An 18,239-nucleotide genomic window follows, 5' to 3' on the forward strand; every position below is an offset into this window, starting at 1 on the left:
GTAACATCAGCTACCTGCCAAAAAAAGTCCCGCCAAAATCGCTCCAACCATTTCAGAGATTAGCCGGAACCCCGGAACAGACAGACAAAAATTGTAAAAAAAAGTTAATTTGGCATATGTACCGTGCTTATATTCATAGACATGTAGTACAAAACGGTTATTTTAATATTACAAACAGACAGACACTCCAATTTTATTTATAGATATATAGTGGCACTTCCAGCATGGCGTGCGAAACTAAATTTGTGAATAAATAATACTATTCAAATCGATAATACAAATAAACGTTTGTATCATGCAGCTTACCTACATTATCACAAAGTCAATATTAACAGAACAACTATCTATCCACTTATTTTACTATTAAAGCAGTTGTAACCTGTCAATTTGCAAGTGCCACATATACTATCGACTAATTTATTTATATAGACTACATTTTGTTCATATTATTTAATTTCTTAATTATAATTATATATATTATAATTATAATTATATAAAAACGCATTTGGAATTTGTAGGTAACAATAATAAGGTCGATAAATTTACCATGTATTGTACTTATGTACACTTACCTGGCGTAAATGGAAACAATCTCTCGCATCTGCTATATAAGGGAAAGCGACCAATGAGCCTAATTTTAATCAGATTTGGCTATTAAGGGTTTTCTCAATGCATTAGACAGATAGATAGAATATACTTTATTTGCAACACACAGTAAAGAAAAGGCATAAACAATATATTAAAGGACATGTATAGTTACAATAAGGCGGCCTTATTGCTGAAAGCAATCTTTTCATTAATATATACTTACAGCGTAGTTAAGGGTTGGTTATTGTATTATATTACTTTGCTATACCTACCTTTTGCAAAATAATGTAATATTATAGGTACACAAATGAAACTAGTACTATACATTATGGGATTATGGTTACAGGATCATATTTATTTTTTTACAAATTAGTGATCATAGATTTTTACATATATAATTGTTCATAATAAAATGTGCCCTATAGAAAATAGACCTTAACTCCAATAAGAGTAAGGTAAAATGTACTATTCGGCACGATAAACACACCCGTAATAATGTGGTTATCCAATTTAACAAAAAGAAATTACTAATTTTATATAATTTTTGTTGAATTATTGTATCTACCTCCCTTTCTGTAATACTCTACAACTCTACAGTTATTTTTTATACTTTAAAATCATCGCTATGACGCCGTCAAATACAGACGACTACACAAATAGAAATCAAGGATAACTATGACGAAAAGACAGGTGTCCATAACAAATCTTGTTTTATTTGTTTATTTACCTTCACACAGTTTACAAGTTCGTAATTAAACCACAAAAGAACCAATTACAATCATGACGAAATTAGAAGACTTACGACTGAATGGAATGTAGATTATCTTTGATTCTAAGGTCGGTTTGTTTTAGTTTTTATCTTGAATTAATTCTAAATTTTCAACCCAAATTACACCTAAATCCACGTTTGCCAAAACTTAATTCGCAGTACTTATCGAACACTCATTTTGGCACGAACATATCGTTGATTGTTGTTATAAATAAAACATCTTTATTTGGTATAAACTTATTTTTATCACGTTTTCATTATGAATAAATAGAAGAGCATTGTCTTTCATTGTAACACAATTGCGAAATGAATTGCTAGTATGGTACATATGTATATTACAAAGGCACATACAATTTATATAATATACATATATGACATTATAATTCAGTTGTCTCCATATTTTTTGCGTTCTTCATTTGTTCTAGTTGCTGGTAAAAATCGTATTTTGCTTGATTACTTTGTGGCTCAGTTTCATTAGAATCGATGGACGGGAAAGCCCCGGTTGTGATGAAATACGGTTTCTCGTTGGATATGTCTTGGTCAACCGCGTTTTCGTCAAGCGAGTCGCGTTCGGAATGACTCAGCTGGTCGTCAGACTTGTACCAATCGTTTTCGTATGCGTGTAGCCAGATCGGATTAGAGCCTTTGGTACTATGTTTGTTTGTGTTCGGAACACGTCCTCCTGAGCTGCGAATTGTCATATCAGATTCGCCTGGTGTTGGTGAAGCTGGGTATAAAAAAGTATATATATAATAGTTAAATATACAAAGTGTAGAAAAAGTATGTAGTGAAGTATAGTATATAGTAGTATTTTGTTTAACAATCGTGGTAAAATTTTGGTATCAACATTGGTGTAAACTCAATAGTTTGTAAAGAAATAATAAAAAAAAAAATGTTTTTTTTCATTTTTTTGCGTCATCTAGACCCAAGTTAAGCTAGCTAAAGCTTGTATTATGGGTACTAGATAACTGATACATACACCTAGATTTTTGTTTTCGTAAATACATACATATTATACATAGAAAACACCCCGACCGATACAAACAGCCATACTCATGAATACAAATGTTTGTGCCGTGCGAGGAATCGAACTCGCGACCATCGGTCGTAAAGCGGTGTGCTAGGACCGCTAGACCACCGAGGTCGTCTATTAATATTGCGTAACATACACAGATAAAGATAAATATAGTGCAATACCTTCCTCATTGATGAGTTAAATATCATGAAAGTAATTTATTTTAATTAAAAGAAATAATTTATTTATTGATTTAATATTAGTGATTTAAAGAAGCACATTTTTAAACATACGATTTGTAGTATCTATATACTGTACACATCAGATGTATACTGCACTTACAATAAGCTGTGGCTGTAGCGGCCTTTAACTTTCGAATATAATCCGCCCGTTGAGACAGGCACAACATAAGTGACAGCACGAGGAGCACGGCGAGGAATAGCGTCGTCCACACCAGCCAGAAGACCGTCTGGTTTGATGACAACGTCTCGGCGGTTAGCGGTTGGTACTCCGCCGGTTGAGTGTCCAAGACATTGAATTCCTGAGGGGAATGGGATTGTTAGTAATGAGCACTAATAACACATTTGCTAGCAATGTACCATGTCAGTTTGACCTCCACGTGGTTCCCCAGAAAAACCATCGTGATAAATAGTGATGGCCTAAGTGACCTGACCTCATGCTCATCTGAACATCATCCACTGGTGCCCTGCCAGCGTAAACCGTTAGCGCAGGGAGATGCACCATTCCATTATCATCCATAAGATTGAATTCCTTTGTAAGAAGTACCATTTATTAGCTTGTATAGGAATCATGGCAGGAACTTAAATACAAAGTTCTCAAAGATCAATCTCTTTATTTTGACTTACCTTGAACAAATCATCGAGTTGTTCAATATTCTTATCAACTATCTTCAATACTTGTTCCACTTCAAAAACAGAATGGTCCTGGCCATTGACTAAGTGCAAATAGAGGTCTGTTTTCGTATTATCCACAGATCCGTCTTTGTTCTCGTGGACTCTTATATCATCTATGTTGACTACGGAGGCCGTGACGCGGGCCAGTTTGTCGCGGAACTTGGGTATTCTTTCACGGATTTCCGACGGGTGCGAGCGAAGCACAAACCGTACTCGCTGATCTTCGCGCAGTAAGTATATAAAGACATGCGCTTCGTCTTGAAGCCCGCCTGTATCGTTGGCTAGTACCTGAAGGTGATATTTTTTATATCTTAATAGGATATATTTATTTTTAATAAATGTATCAGAGAGGAAATACCCCTAACCTTAATTACAGTATTTTGGTAATCTTATATATATATATATATATATATATATATATATATATATATATATATATATATATATATATATATTGATTAATTACAATTATTTAATGGTAATGGTGCTTACCAAATAATTCGTTTCTAGTACCATCGAAATAAATTAAATAATAAAAATAATAAAAAATAAAATTATAGACAAATGTATAAAATAATTGACAGTAAATAAATAATATATTAGAGGTCTATCTCTGATATATTGTTACAAAAAATATTTTGACAAATAAAACTACAATCAATGTGGTCTCCTGTAACCTGCTTCTCACTTAGCAACACAGATTTCCTTACTTGTACCGTACTTTTTCCTTAATATATGTCATAGACAATTAAAATAACTTGTGATATTTATTTCCTTCCAACTACATAGATAAAGAATTATTAAATTGGTACCTTGAAATCGAAATATCCTTTCATGCCTTTCTGTGGGTCGAAATTCAATGATATGGCGCCGGTGTCCACATTGACGAGGAAGGGTGACACCGCCAAATTTTCAAGGCCTTCCGTTAGTGTTTCTTTTACTTCACCCATGAGGTAGTAACTTATTTTTGCATTGTCACCGTCGTCTATGTCTAGCGCCTGTATAAAAGAACATAGACAAGATTTGTTCAATAGTGAATCTAATCTAATAAATATTATAATGATAAATTGCGAATTTTGTGACTTTTTGAGTGTTGAGGATAATTAGTAACCATTGTACTGATAGTAAAAAATATTTCATTATTTAAATTACATTCAGTAAATTATAAATTGTATTTTATATGGATATAAACTCTATATTGTAATTTATTCAACCCGAGCGCAGTTCCGAACGGGACTCTAATTATAAAGACACACGACTTAAAATTGTACAAATTAGCACACAAAGTTGAAAAATTACCTTCACATGCATAAATTCAATACCAAAATCAGCCTCTGTCGTCACGCCACCAGTGAATATCTTGCTCGTAAATTTTGGTGGATTGTCGTTGATATCATTGACGGTTACATTCACCCTTAGTACACTGACTGCGTCCACGTCACTCTGATAGTTGGGTGTCGCTATACAGTCCTCTGTAGCCAACACGGTGAGTGCGTATTCTGACTTTTGCTCTCGATCGAGTGGTTTGATTGTGGATAATCTGCAAGTATTCATAGAAAGAATGCCTATTAGCGATGCCTTGTGAACATTGCCTCAGACAGAGATTTCTATAGATTCCTATTATAAATATAGCATTCTGGAAAAGATCGACTAGAGATATATGGTACGCATATATCAAACGAATTTGTCTTTTATTTTTATACGCTTAACTAATTTATTAATTATTTTAATCCCCTCTACCAAAAGTTTGTAAATAAAAAAGTGAAACAATTTGTAAGTTTATTTCGGTTGATAAAATTGTGATCTGTTGATAAAAAAAATATTTCATAACAAAGTTAGGTGTCAGATGAAGATTTTTATAAAAAAAAAAACTGGCGATCTATTTCAGTCCGACTGCAGGTACGTGTCTATACTTCTAAGGTTACTGCTAAGTACTATTTAGGCGGGTAATTTCAGGTTTTGCTTCTTTTGTACTAATGTATTTATGTTTTGCTGCCTTAATCTCCTTTTACCACATTCTAGAGTTAAAATGAGTAGCGACATTTCGTATGGTAATAATAAATTATAGTGAATTGGAATATGTACAAGTGTAATAAAAAATATGAGACTTCATAAAACATTTTGTTTATTACGTTACGCATACTCACTTATGTGTATTCCTGTGTAGTTCAAAAGCTCCGTTCTCATTGCCTTCTACTATAAAGAAGCACACAGGCAGTATTGGTTCGTCACCTCTATCTATTTCGTCTCTTTCTATAACACTTGGCAAATATACTTCGAAGTCTGGTGTGTTTTCTGTGACATTTACGTAGAAATGTTTGTTTGGGAACCGTGGCCGATAATTGTCCACGTTCTGTACGTATATCGTGAGATCCAAGTCTGAACTTAGCGGAGTCGGGAGCCCGAGATCGTACGCCTCGATTCTTAGCTGTAAAATACGTATTAATTATAGCATTCACTTATAATCTGCTGTATTTAAACAATACCTATCGAAAGGAAAGATATGTAGTAGTATTAGTAGGCCGATCTTCAGATTTGTGCGTATATATCAATTCGCGTAGCAGGATTGTAAGCCTCTTAGGGCAAGAATTAACGTATAAAGTATATTTTAAAGGGAACTTAAGAATTAGTGGCGTACGCAAGAATGGGCCGGATGCAACTATAAACAAGAAGTTAGCAATGTACCATGTCAGGTTAACCTCCACGATGGTTCCCCCTGATCTGACCTCATGTTCATCTTATCATCCTTCACTGGTGCCCCGCTAGCGTACACCGTTAGCGCAGGTAGGTGCATCATTCCATTATCACCCATTAAAAACTATAGACAAGAGAGGGGAAGAGAATTGTTAGTAATGTGGACTAATAACCCGGTTGTTAGAAAAATATCATGTCAGGTTGCCCTTCACGTGGAAATCGTCCTCCGTTCGTTCCTCTTGGAAACCGACGTGCTAAATTCATGGTGAATTTACGACGATGAGCTCACCAACTCGACCTCATGTTCATCTTATCATTCTACTATGGTGCCTCGCCAGTATAAACCGTAGGCGCAGGCAGGTGCCCCATTCCATTATCATCCATAACAACTATAGACAAGCAGGCCCGGATCTACCTAAGGGCTTTTTGGGCTGCAGCCCAGGGCCCCCAGTCCTACTGAAACGATATTGACTATAAAAAAATATCTATAATGTTAAAAAACCTATCTCTATCTATAAGGTTGGCAACCCTGAGATCAATCAACCCATGCAAGTGCGCGTCTATCGAAAGGAACGGGTAATTTCTGGTCGGAGTATTTTTTAGTCGAGTAATATAATTAGGTTGGTTCCTAAGTAGATTTAGCTCATGGCCCCACAAATTCACGATCTGCGACTGTAGACAAGAGACACGCGCACCTGGTAGGTGGTCTGCTGGTCGCGGTCGAGCGGCAGCGCGGTGCGCAGCGCGCCGGTGGCGGCGTGCAGTGAGAACGCGCGCCAGTCGCGGCCGGGCTGGCGCCGCACGCGGTACCGCACGGCGCCGTTGGGGCCCACGTCCGCGTCCACCGCGCGCACCGTCGCCACGCACGTGCCCACCGTCGCGTTCTAAAACACGTGGACGACACCCGAGACGGATTTTCAAGATGGGATCAAAACGATTCAATATTTATAAAAAGAATATTATTATTTAAAAGAGCAACACGCTAGTTATTTTCTAGTTCTCCTTGTGATGAGATAGCATTCCGAATGAGCGGTAGATTAGTAGGATTTTTTATAAGTTACCAGCGACATCCTAGAAATGCATATTATAACATATTCTCTCCGGTTTGGGAATGATTATCATCAACATTTACAAAACTAGAGTTTCTAAAGGGTCGGCAAAACGCACGGGACATCTTTGGAGTTTTAGGCGTCCATAGACTACATTAACAGCATTAATAGGTGTCATCTCACCACTGCAACGTTATATATATTATTATGTTCCTTGCAGTATAGAAGTACTAATTGTGTAATAATTGTAGTACATTAGTAAGTATATTTGATAGTGTGCTACATGGTTTATTGATAACGCGTAATCGTCGTGCGGATTGACTTTACGTAAACAAATGGTAGGATGCCGAGAGTCGACAGAAATATTATTAGTACATGTAGGCGCAATACTATATATGTAGTATATTTGGTTAGGTTTATATAAATATAAATAACTAGTTGTGCCCGCGGTTTCACCCCCGTGAAATTTATGGCCTATATGTCATTCTGATGTATATTTATATTACTGTAGAGTTTCACTGAAATCCGTTCCATACTCAAAAACTGTCGCGTTTATAATAATAATAATAATAAAGATACATAAGTAATAATTTAGTCGCTGTAGTCTTGACACTACAGTAATATCGCAATTCACCCTTTTGGGCGCTTACCTCTGGCACCTTGATGGTGACGTTGTGCGGCGGCTGCACGAACACGGGCGCGTGGTCGTTGTAGTCGGCGACACACAGCCGCAGCGAGCCGCGCGCCACGTGCGCCGGCGCGCCCAGGTCGCGCGCCTCCACCGACAGCGAGTAGTTCCCGAACCGGTCCTGCAGGGATTGCCTCGCGAACAGACGCCCCGTGTTCGCATCTCCGCCCACTTGCTCAAACCGGAACAGCTCTACAAAAATATTGCGATGAAATCTCAGAGGAAATAAAGTAAAATATATGCATGAAGGACTGAATTAAAACTGATAAAATACCTGTAATGGAACAGAATAAGTAATAAACCTGGAATGGAACGTCATTCCACGTCGTAACAAAAATTCATTAAAAAAATAGTTAACTGCCTATACCACGGTATTTCTTATATTTATTACACGGTATTTTGTTTTACTGTCAATTAATAACTACTGTAATTCTGTTGGATGCAGAAGGCATTTACATTACATTGAAAATTGACAGGAAGATGGTGTTTAATGAAAGAAATGAAAGGAACCTACTACAACCACAACAGTTTGTGCTAATAGTAGGTTATACCTTCTTTACCTAAAAGCAGGCCCATATTATGAAGAGAGACTTCAATAGATAACTATTATACATTAAATAACTAGCACTTACCATGACCCTTTCCACCAACTAAGTGGAACTGCACGCGGCCGTTGGGCGAATTGGCGTCATCCGCATCTGTCGCTGATATGGAGACTATCGGTTCACGGTAGTTGTGGAATTCCGTGATGGTTGTACATTCTTCCGGAATGTTTAGTATTGGAGGGTTGTCATTTACGTCTTCTACGTGAACGCTGATAGAAACAAAAAATCATAATTGCAATTGAAAATAAATTAAACTGACAGCGTTTTTTACACCGTGGTGGCAATGAACTATACTGTCCATCAGATTTTAAACACTTTTCGTAGTATATGAACACCTCCTTGTTGTCTCCATGAAAAATCCAATGTCAAATAAAAATCAATGTCTTTAAACAATGTTTCTACACATCTATTGTTTTTACTATTTTAATTTATCAATGTATACTAACGAGGTACTTTACGAGTATTTATTTGTCCAAATGTAATTCGAGGTTTTCTCGAGAGACTACAGCATCGGGTTTATCAATAAAGGTATATTAGAATGCTTACGTATCATCCCTGATGTTGGTGGCGTCTATAGGCTACGGTAACTGTTTACCACCATACGGGACATATGCTTGTTTGCCACCTACGTCGTAAAAAAAAACAAAAAACAATAATTTCCAGAAATTACTTTCTGAAATTCAACTTACACAATCTGCTTGAACGCGTTCCGGCTTTCACCACTAAGGTATCCAAACTGATAATTGTCCCATGCTTCAACCACTAAATTGTACGTGGGTTGGGTCTCGCGGTCCAACCAGTCTGACACTGTCAACGCACCACTTTCCGCATTTATTAGGAATTTGCCCTGAGTAACAAAATTATTATATATTAAAGCGAAAGAAAGGTAATAAAATAGAAAATACAGAAATTGTTTTCAATTTTATATTATTTTATATTTAAATTGTATCTACACAATTTTATAATATGTCACAAAATTGGTAAGTATTTAATTAAAAAGGTTTCCTTGTATATAATAGAGAAGAAAGCATTATGTGGTCTCTAGTGCGCACTGCTGGATTCAGGCGGGCATTAAGCTGTGAACGCTAAGTGAATAGTGGTGTGTGTGTCTAAGTGCTGATAATTACGAAGACAAACAGTACACCTTGTGAAACAAAACTTTAGTTTCACAGATCAATTCAATTTGGTCTAAGTCTAAAATTTTTTATACTTTTGTTAATAGTAGATATATAGTCGAAAACAAAGAAATATCATAAAAAATATTTGCGACCAATCTCAAATACTAAGAATTAGGAATTTTAAAATAACTGCAAAATTATACAACTTGACAACATTTCTTATAACTTAACTGCACAAATTAACCTCTGACACTTATTGTAGTTGTCTACGGGCACAGACAAAACTAAACTGGTACCTGCGTAGACATCCGGTCGAGCAGATAGGTAACTGTGCCGTATTCGCCGGAGTCCGCATCGTTGGCAACCACGTTGGCCAAAATTGTTCCCGGCTCCACATCCTCACGCACCCTGTATTCGAACGCGGACGACTCGAATATCGGGTTATTGTCATTTTCATCCAAAACCTGTACAAAGCGTAATGTCGTTGCATATCATACCTTCCTGATCACTAATTATGGCTGGTATTCTTTTAGCACTAAGTTTGTTATTTTCCTTTAAATTTTTTTTTTTACTATTTTAAAAATACTAGTGGTTCCCCGGTTGTTGAAATTCGACCATAACAAAAAATACATAAAGATCTTTGAACCAGCAATAACAATTTAACAAAAGAGTATATGTATATGTGTGTGTGTCAAATACATGGTAGTATATGTAGTTTTTTTTTATTGATATAATGTATTTCTATGCATAAATAAAAAAATATCAGCTATTTTCACTATATAAACTTTAAGTGTGCGAAATTTCATACTCTTACGTCCGCGCAAATTTTAGTAAAAAGTGACATATTAATGTAATGATAATAGAAAATCATACTTGAATAAAGAGTTCAGCGACTGAGTACCGCGGTGGCAGGCCGCTGTCGATGGCCTTTACGGTGATATTAATCCAAGGATACACCTCGTGATCGATTCTGTTGGCAACCACCAATTCGCCGGTCGCGCTCTCCATATGCACCATGCTGAGAAGTTCTTCAGGACCTAGAAATGGTCATCATTAACATCTTTAAAAGTGCTTAGAAAGATATGCTAACATGGTTGGTTCATCAAAATGTACGGTAGCATGGTGGTATGTAGGTTTGTCCGTCATTAAAAAGTATGGAGGTTGTAAGTTACAAATTATAATTATTAGATTTATAGTATAGAGTTTAAGTAGGATATGGAACCTATGAACCAACCTATGAAATGGAATCTACTATTCCCCCAATTGTCAAATATATGGGTATATTGATTCAACATTCATTTATGGAATGAGTAAACAAGGACACAGTAAGACTAATATTACAAAAAGAATATGTTGTACAAACTTAATTTAGGCATTTTTAAAAGTAAATCATATATTAGAATCTCACTCATAAACGTCTATCGTAATTTATAATATTGTACAATACTAATATTTGTTTTTCGACTACTTAAGATGTAACGTATGTTAACCAGTTACCAGTTGACAAATATTCAATTTTTTTATTTATTTAATATGTGTCATTAACAAATACATAAACTCCTAATGTTTCAGTCTTCTATGACCAACCCCTATTTTTTAATAACGATATTAATTTGTATGGCATAACAACGTACACCGAGTCATCCAGTTATTATATACCTTCCACAGAATATGTCATAGTTCTGTTCTTGTCGGCGTCATCCGCTATAACCGTCACAATATTGACGCCGTTCTTAGAGTTTTCGGGTATTGAGGTCCTGTAAAATGGTTTCCTGAAGCGTGGATTGTTATCATTCTCGTCTTCCACTATTATCGTGAGAGTTCCTGTGGCAGTTTGTAGTGGACCGCCGTCTATAGCTGCCATGTCTTGAACTGTAATAACTAATTTTATCGTTTCAACTTTTTCTCTATCTAGTAACCTGGAAAAAAGAATCGTCGCGTAAATTCTTTACACTCTAGATTATGACCTAACCTACATTACTATTAAGAGTATAACCACTATAAATGGGGGCAAGAGGAATGTCAGTAATGTGGACTCATGAGGCCATTACTAGATCGTGTACTATGTCAGGTTGATCTCCACGCGGTTCCCCCTGGAAACTATCGTGATAAATTCCCGGTGAATTTGTCACGATGGACTGACTGATCTGGCCTCATGCTTATCTTATCATCCTCCACTGGTGCCGCTAGCGGTGGCCAGCGTAAACCGCTCGCGCAGGCGGGTGCAACATTCCATTTTCATCCAAGAAAAAAAAACACTATAAATATATGTTTATTTACCTCACAACCCTTAGCGTTCCATCGACGGAGTTTAGGTCCCAAAGCGATAGGTAGTCGTACTCGGTAACCGGTACTATAACGCCGTCCTCGTTCCTTGCCACACTACCGCTACGGTCAATCGCAAACCGTAGCACCGGTTGTTCGTCCAGATCATAAGCTTCGGCGCGGTATATTTCTGTACCTACCTATATTTCAAACAAAACATACACTGCAATACAATAATATTTATTTAAAACTTCATCAGTGTAGTTAGAGGCAATCCTGACACCCAAACTATCGTGAGCATACAACATATTGAACATCATTAATACATCTTTATTTTTTTACATTATATTTTTTAGATATTATACCTAGGTACTCGATTGCTTCAAATTGAAATATTAAAGTATATAGATACTTATTTGTTTTAAATTACAATACGGAACCATAAACATAATATTTGTAATATCTTACAATTTGTATTCTCAAAAAAATAATGGCAAGGTAACACAAACCTGCGTATTTTCTCTGACAACAATGGTGCCAGGCTCGACAAGTACTGGAGGTTTGTTGTTCACATCAACTATTGTGATATTAACGAGTACAGCTGCACTTAATTGCTGATCTCCTATACCGCCATCTAACGCCACCTATAAGTCAAAATATTAATTTATAGTACTTACTACATATGGTCAATATTTAGTTATTATAAAAATTATCTACATAAATATTATTGCTATTCATATTTTTATAAGCTATATATAATGGCAAACTACTATTAAAGTCATGCATTGATTGGATTGTTGACTCGTATTGTCATTTGCCAACCAATTCGATTATAGGACACTTATTGATTGCGGATATGGATATACAAGGAACAAAAACAATATAAAAAATAAATTTAAATAAATATGTGTTTATGTAAGTTATTATAATAGTAGCGTTATTGTTGTACGCATTTATGATTGTATATATTTTATTTTATGTGTATATGTAAGTTTATAATATATTTTGTATCTATATATATTAATAACACTTTTCCTTGTAAAAAATAAAGTATAATTGTTGCACCTCTACCAGACCCAGGTCTAATTACTTCTCTCCATCTTAAGGGTGCCTGGAAGAGAGCGCTTAGCGATAAAGCCGCTCCTTATCACCTCTTATTTTTATTTATTGTTATATGTTTTTAACTCCTTATACATAACTGTGTATTTAGTTATATTTTCTGTGAGAGGAATACATGACCGGTAGAGACTGCCATCATGCATTAAGCCCGCCATGTATACAATTTTGTGTAAAAATAATTAAGAAAATGTAAAGAGTTTAATTCATTTAAACATTAAAATAAATAACATAACACTGACCACAGTGAGTGTGTACCGGTTGACCTTAGGATTGGTCTTGTCCGGGTCGAGAGTGGAGCCGTTAGCTACTGCAAGCACGCCGGAATTTGCGTCTATGACGAATTTGTCTCCAGCGCCGCGTTGAATGCGGTACACTACCCGGTTGTTAGGCAACGAACCGTCAGCATCGCGAGCCTTCACCTGAGAGAAATGACAGTTTAATAATACATATTTTGGTTCTAAGCAAATTTTGCAAAAAGGTACGTGTAGATTTTGTACAACGCTATCTAGTAAGCAGACAACCTGTTGTACAATGTATGTATGTACTGTAGTACTGCATAGCTAGCAATGTACCATGTCAGGTTGATTCTGCGTTCTATTATATTAGTTAACGGATTCCAGTATATGTCAATACCTCAAGCACACTAGTACCGCCGGGCATATCTTCAGGGATGGACCGCTTGTACAACATCTGCTGGAACAGCGGCGCGTGGTCGTTCACATCTTGCACATAGATGGTGACAGGTACCGTCGAAGACAAAGGCGGGTCACCAAAGTCACGCGCTCGCACCTAACAATGTAACTTTATTAACGAGTAATTGTATTAAATTAAATAAATACATAAATATATTGCTCTGGATAAATAACACAGTGCCATCAAGTCCCAAATAACGCAGGGTATAAGAGATGGGGTATAGTATACGGAGCAGCTCATAAACACTATATACTTGAAACATTTTTATGTAAATAATATTATATGTGTATAGAAATCACCCAGACCAATATAACTATATAAACTAATGTATATAATAGATGACATATTACTCACTTACTTTCCAAATTTAAGCTGGTGCGAACTAATACTTTCAAAATTTTACTGTTTATTTAAAAATCAATTGAAGATTAGTTAAGTTAACGGGCCATGCGTAATAAAACCACGACAATATTAACTGTCATAACTATTTATTTATGAAGAAAATTGAAATAACTAAGGTAAAATTATTATTAAAATTTTTACCGTTAGATGTATAGGTCGTATGTTAGTATTGTCGCCTGGTATCTGCTCGAAATCAAGTCCACCGACCGGCGTGATGATGCCCAGATTGGGGTCGATAGAGAAATTCTTCTTATAATCCCCACCAACTATTGAGTATTCTATATGACTGTTTTTGGTACCTGGAAATAAGTTTCTATTACTATTTAAATCCAAATACCAACGACAGTGTAAGGATGGACCACAGTCTAATTACAATCTGATGCTCTTAGCATTTTATGAACAGGTGAGAAAGAAAAGACGGTGGTTTTTAGGAAATAGTATTTTAGTATTATATAGAATTATGTATAGAATAGTGTCTTCGCTAACACATCGGAGTTTCAAATGAAACCCAAATTTACTTTTAATATTGAATTTTAATAATTATTTTTAACAATTTTGAGGAGACCGAATGATTTTTGTAGACGAAGAAAAAGTGAGAGAATACAAAATAACGCAGGTACATCGAAAACAAATCCAATACGCCTGTGAACATTTAAATAGCAACTTTTTGCAGTTAAAATATATTGCGTTCAAGAGTGTTGAAGGAGTGCCGGAACATCTTCCCGCCACCTTGAAAGGCTTCTTTCAATATTTAAAATCCTCTTCATTTAGTAGAGGACAAAATCGAACTAGAGGGCGTCGTAGACATCCTCCTGCAGTTTTGACATCAGCTACACGCGAAATGCCGTCTGGTCCAGGGAATAAACGTAATACTCGTCCCAGTTTCCAACACAAAGGAGGTAAGTAATCTTCTTGAATAATGACTAAGTCTCCAATTTTCAATTTTGCAGTATTGGTCTTCCATTTTGTTCTTTGCTGCAGCTCCGATATATATTCTTTCTGCCATCTGTTCCAAAAATGCTGACGTAATTTCTCAATTCTTTGGTATCTTTGCAAATTGTTTTCTTTGTAGTCTTGTAGATTGGGGGAAGGCAGTGCACGCAACGGTCTTCCAATGAGAAAGTGCCCTGGAGTGAGACAAAGGAAATCATCGGGAGAGGACGATAGAGGATATAGGGGACGGCTGTTCAAAATCGCCTCTACTTGAGAAAATAAAGTTAAAATCTCTTCGAAAGTTAGGTGACTATTTCCGATCACGCGTCTTATGTAATATTTAGAATTCTTTACGCCGGCTTCCCAGAGCCCGCCAAAGTGAGGAGAATAAGGTGGTGTGAATTTAAATTGAATTTGCTCTTGATTGGCAAAATGACGTAAAGAATCTTCATTGTCCTTTAAAAAGTTATTTATTTCTTTAGCGGCAGCAACGAAATTACGACCGTTGTCACAGAAGATCTCTGCTGGCTTTCCTCGACGCGCTATAAATCGTCGAAGTGTCATAAGGAATGCATCTTTTGACAAGTCACTGACTCCTTCTAAATGGATACATTTGTATCGTAAACAAATAAACAAGCATAAATAGCACTTGATAAGTTTATTACCCCGACCTTTACGATTAATTATGTAAAATGGACCGGCAAAATCTATACCGACCGACAGAAAGGGAAAATTTGGTGTTACCCTTTGTAGTGGTAACTCGCCCATTTTAGGATGGAGAGTAGTACCTCTAGCACGTCTGCAAACTACGCACTTATTAGCTGTTCTTCTTGCCAAATGTCTGCCACCGATAGGCCAAATGATTTCTCGAACCGTAGCTAAAAGAAGCTGTGGTCCAGCATGCATATTTTGCAGATGTTCTTTTTCGAAATAAAGTTTAGTTAAATGATGAGTTGAATGCAATAGAATGGGATGTTTTTTCTCATACGGATAATCAGACGTTTCCAATCGACCGCCGACTCGCATTACATTATCCTTGTCCATAAATGGAGATAAAGGTAATAGTTTTGATTTAGTACTAAGCTGTTTGTTTTTTAGTAATAATTCATATTCAATAGGGAATGTTTGTTTTTGAGCCATAGCACAAAGTAATATAAAAGACTCATTAAATTCTTCTAATGACAAATTACCGTATTTTTTATTTGTAGAATTTTTAGTATTATAAATAAAACGTCTAACATAAGCAAATATTCTTATAATTTTATCTAATTTTGAATATCTTTCAAATTTTATTACAGGTTCAGCAACAACTACAGGATTCGACTTCACTTCAGGTAAGTTTACAACTATTTTATTATTTTTTAATTTGGGCCATTTTGTTTTATTTTCAGATAAAAATTGCGGACCAAACCACCACAGCTTCATAGACACCAGCCTGCCTGCATCAACGCCCCTGGATATCAAATCCGCCGGATTGGAATCAGTCGGAACATAACGCCACGATGATGCTACAGTTTTTTCCTGAATTTCGTTTATGCGATTAGCAACAAAAGTTTTTAACTTGGTAACATCACTATTAATCCAATAAATTACTATACTGGAGTCACACCAGTGGATTACATTATTTGGTTTGTATCGTAGGGATTCTATAACCGTTCCACTAAGCCTAGCCGCTAAAAGAGCAGCACAAAGCTCTAAGCGTGGCATAGTTATTGGTTTTATTGGTGATACTTTAGATTTGGAACATAATAATTTAACAGATACCCTATTATTAGCGTCTATGGATCGCATGTAAATACATGCACCGTATGCTGCCTGAGAAGCATCACTAAATGAGTGTAGTTCTATTTCGATTGGATTATTGCATAGAACTAATCTTGGTACTTGAAATTCTTTGAGATACTGTATATTGTCACAATATTTTTGCCAGCTCTCTCTGATAGTTTGTGGTACAGGTTGATCCCATTGAAACTTTTCTTTCCATAAATTTTGCATAATAATTTTTGGTTGTATGATACAAGCTTAAAAGTCCAAGAGGATCAAATATTTGGAATGAAATTGATAAAATATTTCTTTTAGTCACCATGTTACATTTAGGTATATTTTTTAGTGGAAAATTTAGACTATCACTAGAAGGATTCCAGCCAAGCCCGAGGGTGCTAGTTGATTCACTAATTGTCAAATTATCTTGTGAATTAGATGAATTATTTTCAAATATAATTTTAGAATTGCTTTTAAATTTTCTTAAATTAAAACAACCATTACTTAATGCCTTTGTTACTGAATGTTTTATGTAGCGTAATTGCTCTTCATCGTCACAACCTGTGATGAGATCGTCGATATAAAAGTCCTTTTTTATAATGGTTTTGATAAGTTCATCATTCTGCTCCTCACCGATTTGCCAAATACATCGAGTGCTTAAATAACTGGCACTTGCAGTCCCGTAAGTGACAGTATTAAGACTCAATGTTTGTATGGGTTCAGACTCATCTCCTCTCCATAATATTAGTTGCAGCGCCCGATCATTTTCGTTTACTTCAACTTGGCGATACATCTTCTCTATGTCGCCACATAAAAGATATTTATATTGTCTGCTTCTAATTAATATGGAGAAGAGAGAATCCTGCATATTTGGACCCACCATCAAAATATCGTTGAGAGCATATCCTGATGATGTGGAAGCAGAACCGTCAAAAACAACACGGAGCTTTGTGGACTCGCTACTTTCCTTCATGACTGCATGGTGACATAAATAGTATGAATTAAGTGATTTTACACAATTTAAATTTGATAAATGACCTAACTCTGTATACTCATTGATAAATTTTGCATAATCGATTTTTAGAGATGGATTTCGTCTAAATCTTTTTTCTAAATTTAGTAGTCTCCTTTTAGCAAGATTATAGGAATCTCCAAGACAATCGGGAGTGTCATGTAAAGGTAATCTGACGCAAAATCTACCTGTATTTAGACGAGTCGTGTTTGATACGAAATGTTTTTCGCATAGTTTTTCGTTTTTACTGAGAATTGGCCTTTTAGGAAGCTCTTCGATTTCCCAGAATTTAGGAATGATATCATCTATATCATTGTATGATGATTTAGTTAAAGCATGATTGCAATATATTTTGTTATATTTTTTATTTTTAGAAGGAATGGGACCAGATATTATCCAGCCAAATTTTGAATTTATCAATTTAGGACCCCTTTCACCGATACACCGAGTTTCATTACCTATTATTTCCCAAAAGACATCAGCTCCTAGCAGAACATCGATACAGGCAGGTTTGTGAAATACAGGATCGGCCAGAGGCAAGTTTTCAGGTAAGTTAATATTTTGTATATTTATAGGAGCTTTAGGAATCTCACTTGTTATTTTGTCTAAGACTA

The 18,239-nt window shown here is 35.9% G+C and overlaps 1 protein-coding gene across 1 annotated transcript in view; it reads right to left on the reverse strand.

Moving 5' to 3' along the window:
- Positions 1–513: 513 nt before the first annotated feature.
- LOC131849393 (cadherin-23) overlaps positions 514–18,239 on the reverse strand; it is a 45,556-nt gene continuing 27,830 nt past the window's right edge. The window contains exons 12-29 of the mRNA XM_059199461.1: positions 14,061–14,218; positions 13,458–13,613; positions 13,064–13,243; positions 12,215–12,349; positions 11,721–11,905; positions 11,100–11,359; positions 10,314–10,477; positions 9,737–9,904; positions 9,012–9,169; positions 8,350–8,531; positions 7,680–7,909; positions 6,676–6,864; positions 5,434–5,714; positions 4,586–4,826; positions 4,099–4,284; positions 3,239–3,574; positions 2,715–2,913; positions 514–2,084 (exon numbers count right to left, since the gene is read on the reverse strand). Coding sequence (XP_059055444.1) covers positions 1,735–2,084; positions 2,715–2,913; positions 3,239–3,574; positions 4,099–4,284; positions 4,586–4,826; positions 5,434–5,714; positions 6,676–6,864; positions 7,680–7,909; positions 8,350–8,531; positions 9,012–9,169; positions 9,737–9,904; positions 10,314–10,477; positions 11,100–11,359; positions 11,721–11,905; positions 12,215–12,349; positions 13,064–13,243; positions 13,458–13,613; positions 14,061–14,218 — 3,758 coding nt within the window. The 3' untranslated portion in view covers positions 514–1,734. The remainder of the gene's footprint in view (positions 2,085–2,714; positions 2,914–3,238; positions 3,575–4,098; positions 4,285–4,585; positions 4,827–5,433; positions 5,715–6,675; positions 6,865–7,679; positions 7,910–8,349; positions 8,532–9,011; positions 9,170–9,736; positions 9,905–10,313; positions 10,478–11,099; positions 11,360–11,720; positions 11,906–12,214; positions 12,350–13,063; positions 13,244–13,457; positions 13,614–14,060; positions 14,219–18,239) is intronic.

The sequence above is a fragment of the Achroia grisella genome, unplaced genomic scaffold (genome assembly GCF_030625045.1).
Source record: "Achroia grisella isolate CSIRO2021 unplaced genomic scaffold, CSIRO_AGI_Agris_v1 utg642, whole genome shotgun sequence".
Lineage (NCBI taxonomy): Eukaryota > Metazoa > Arthropoda > Insecta > Lepidoptera > Pyralidae > Achroia > Achroia grisella.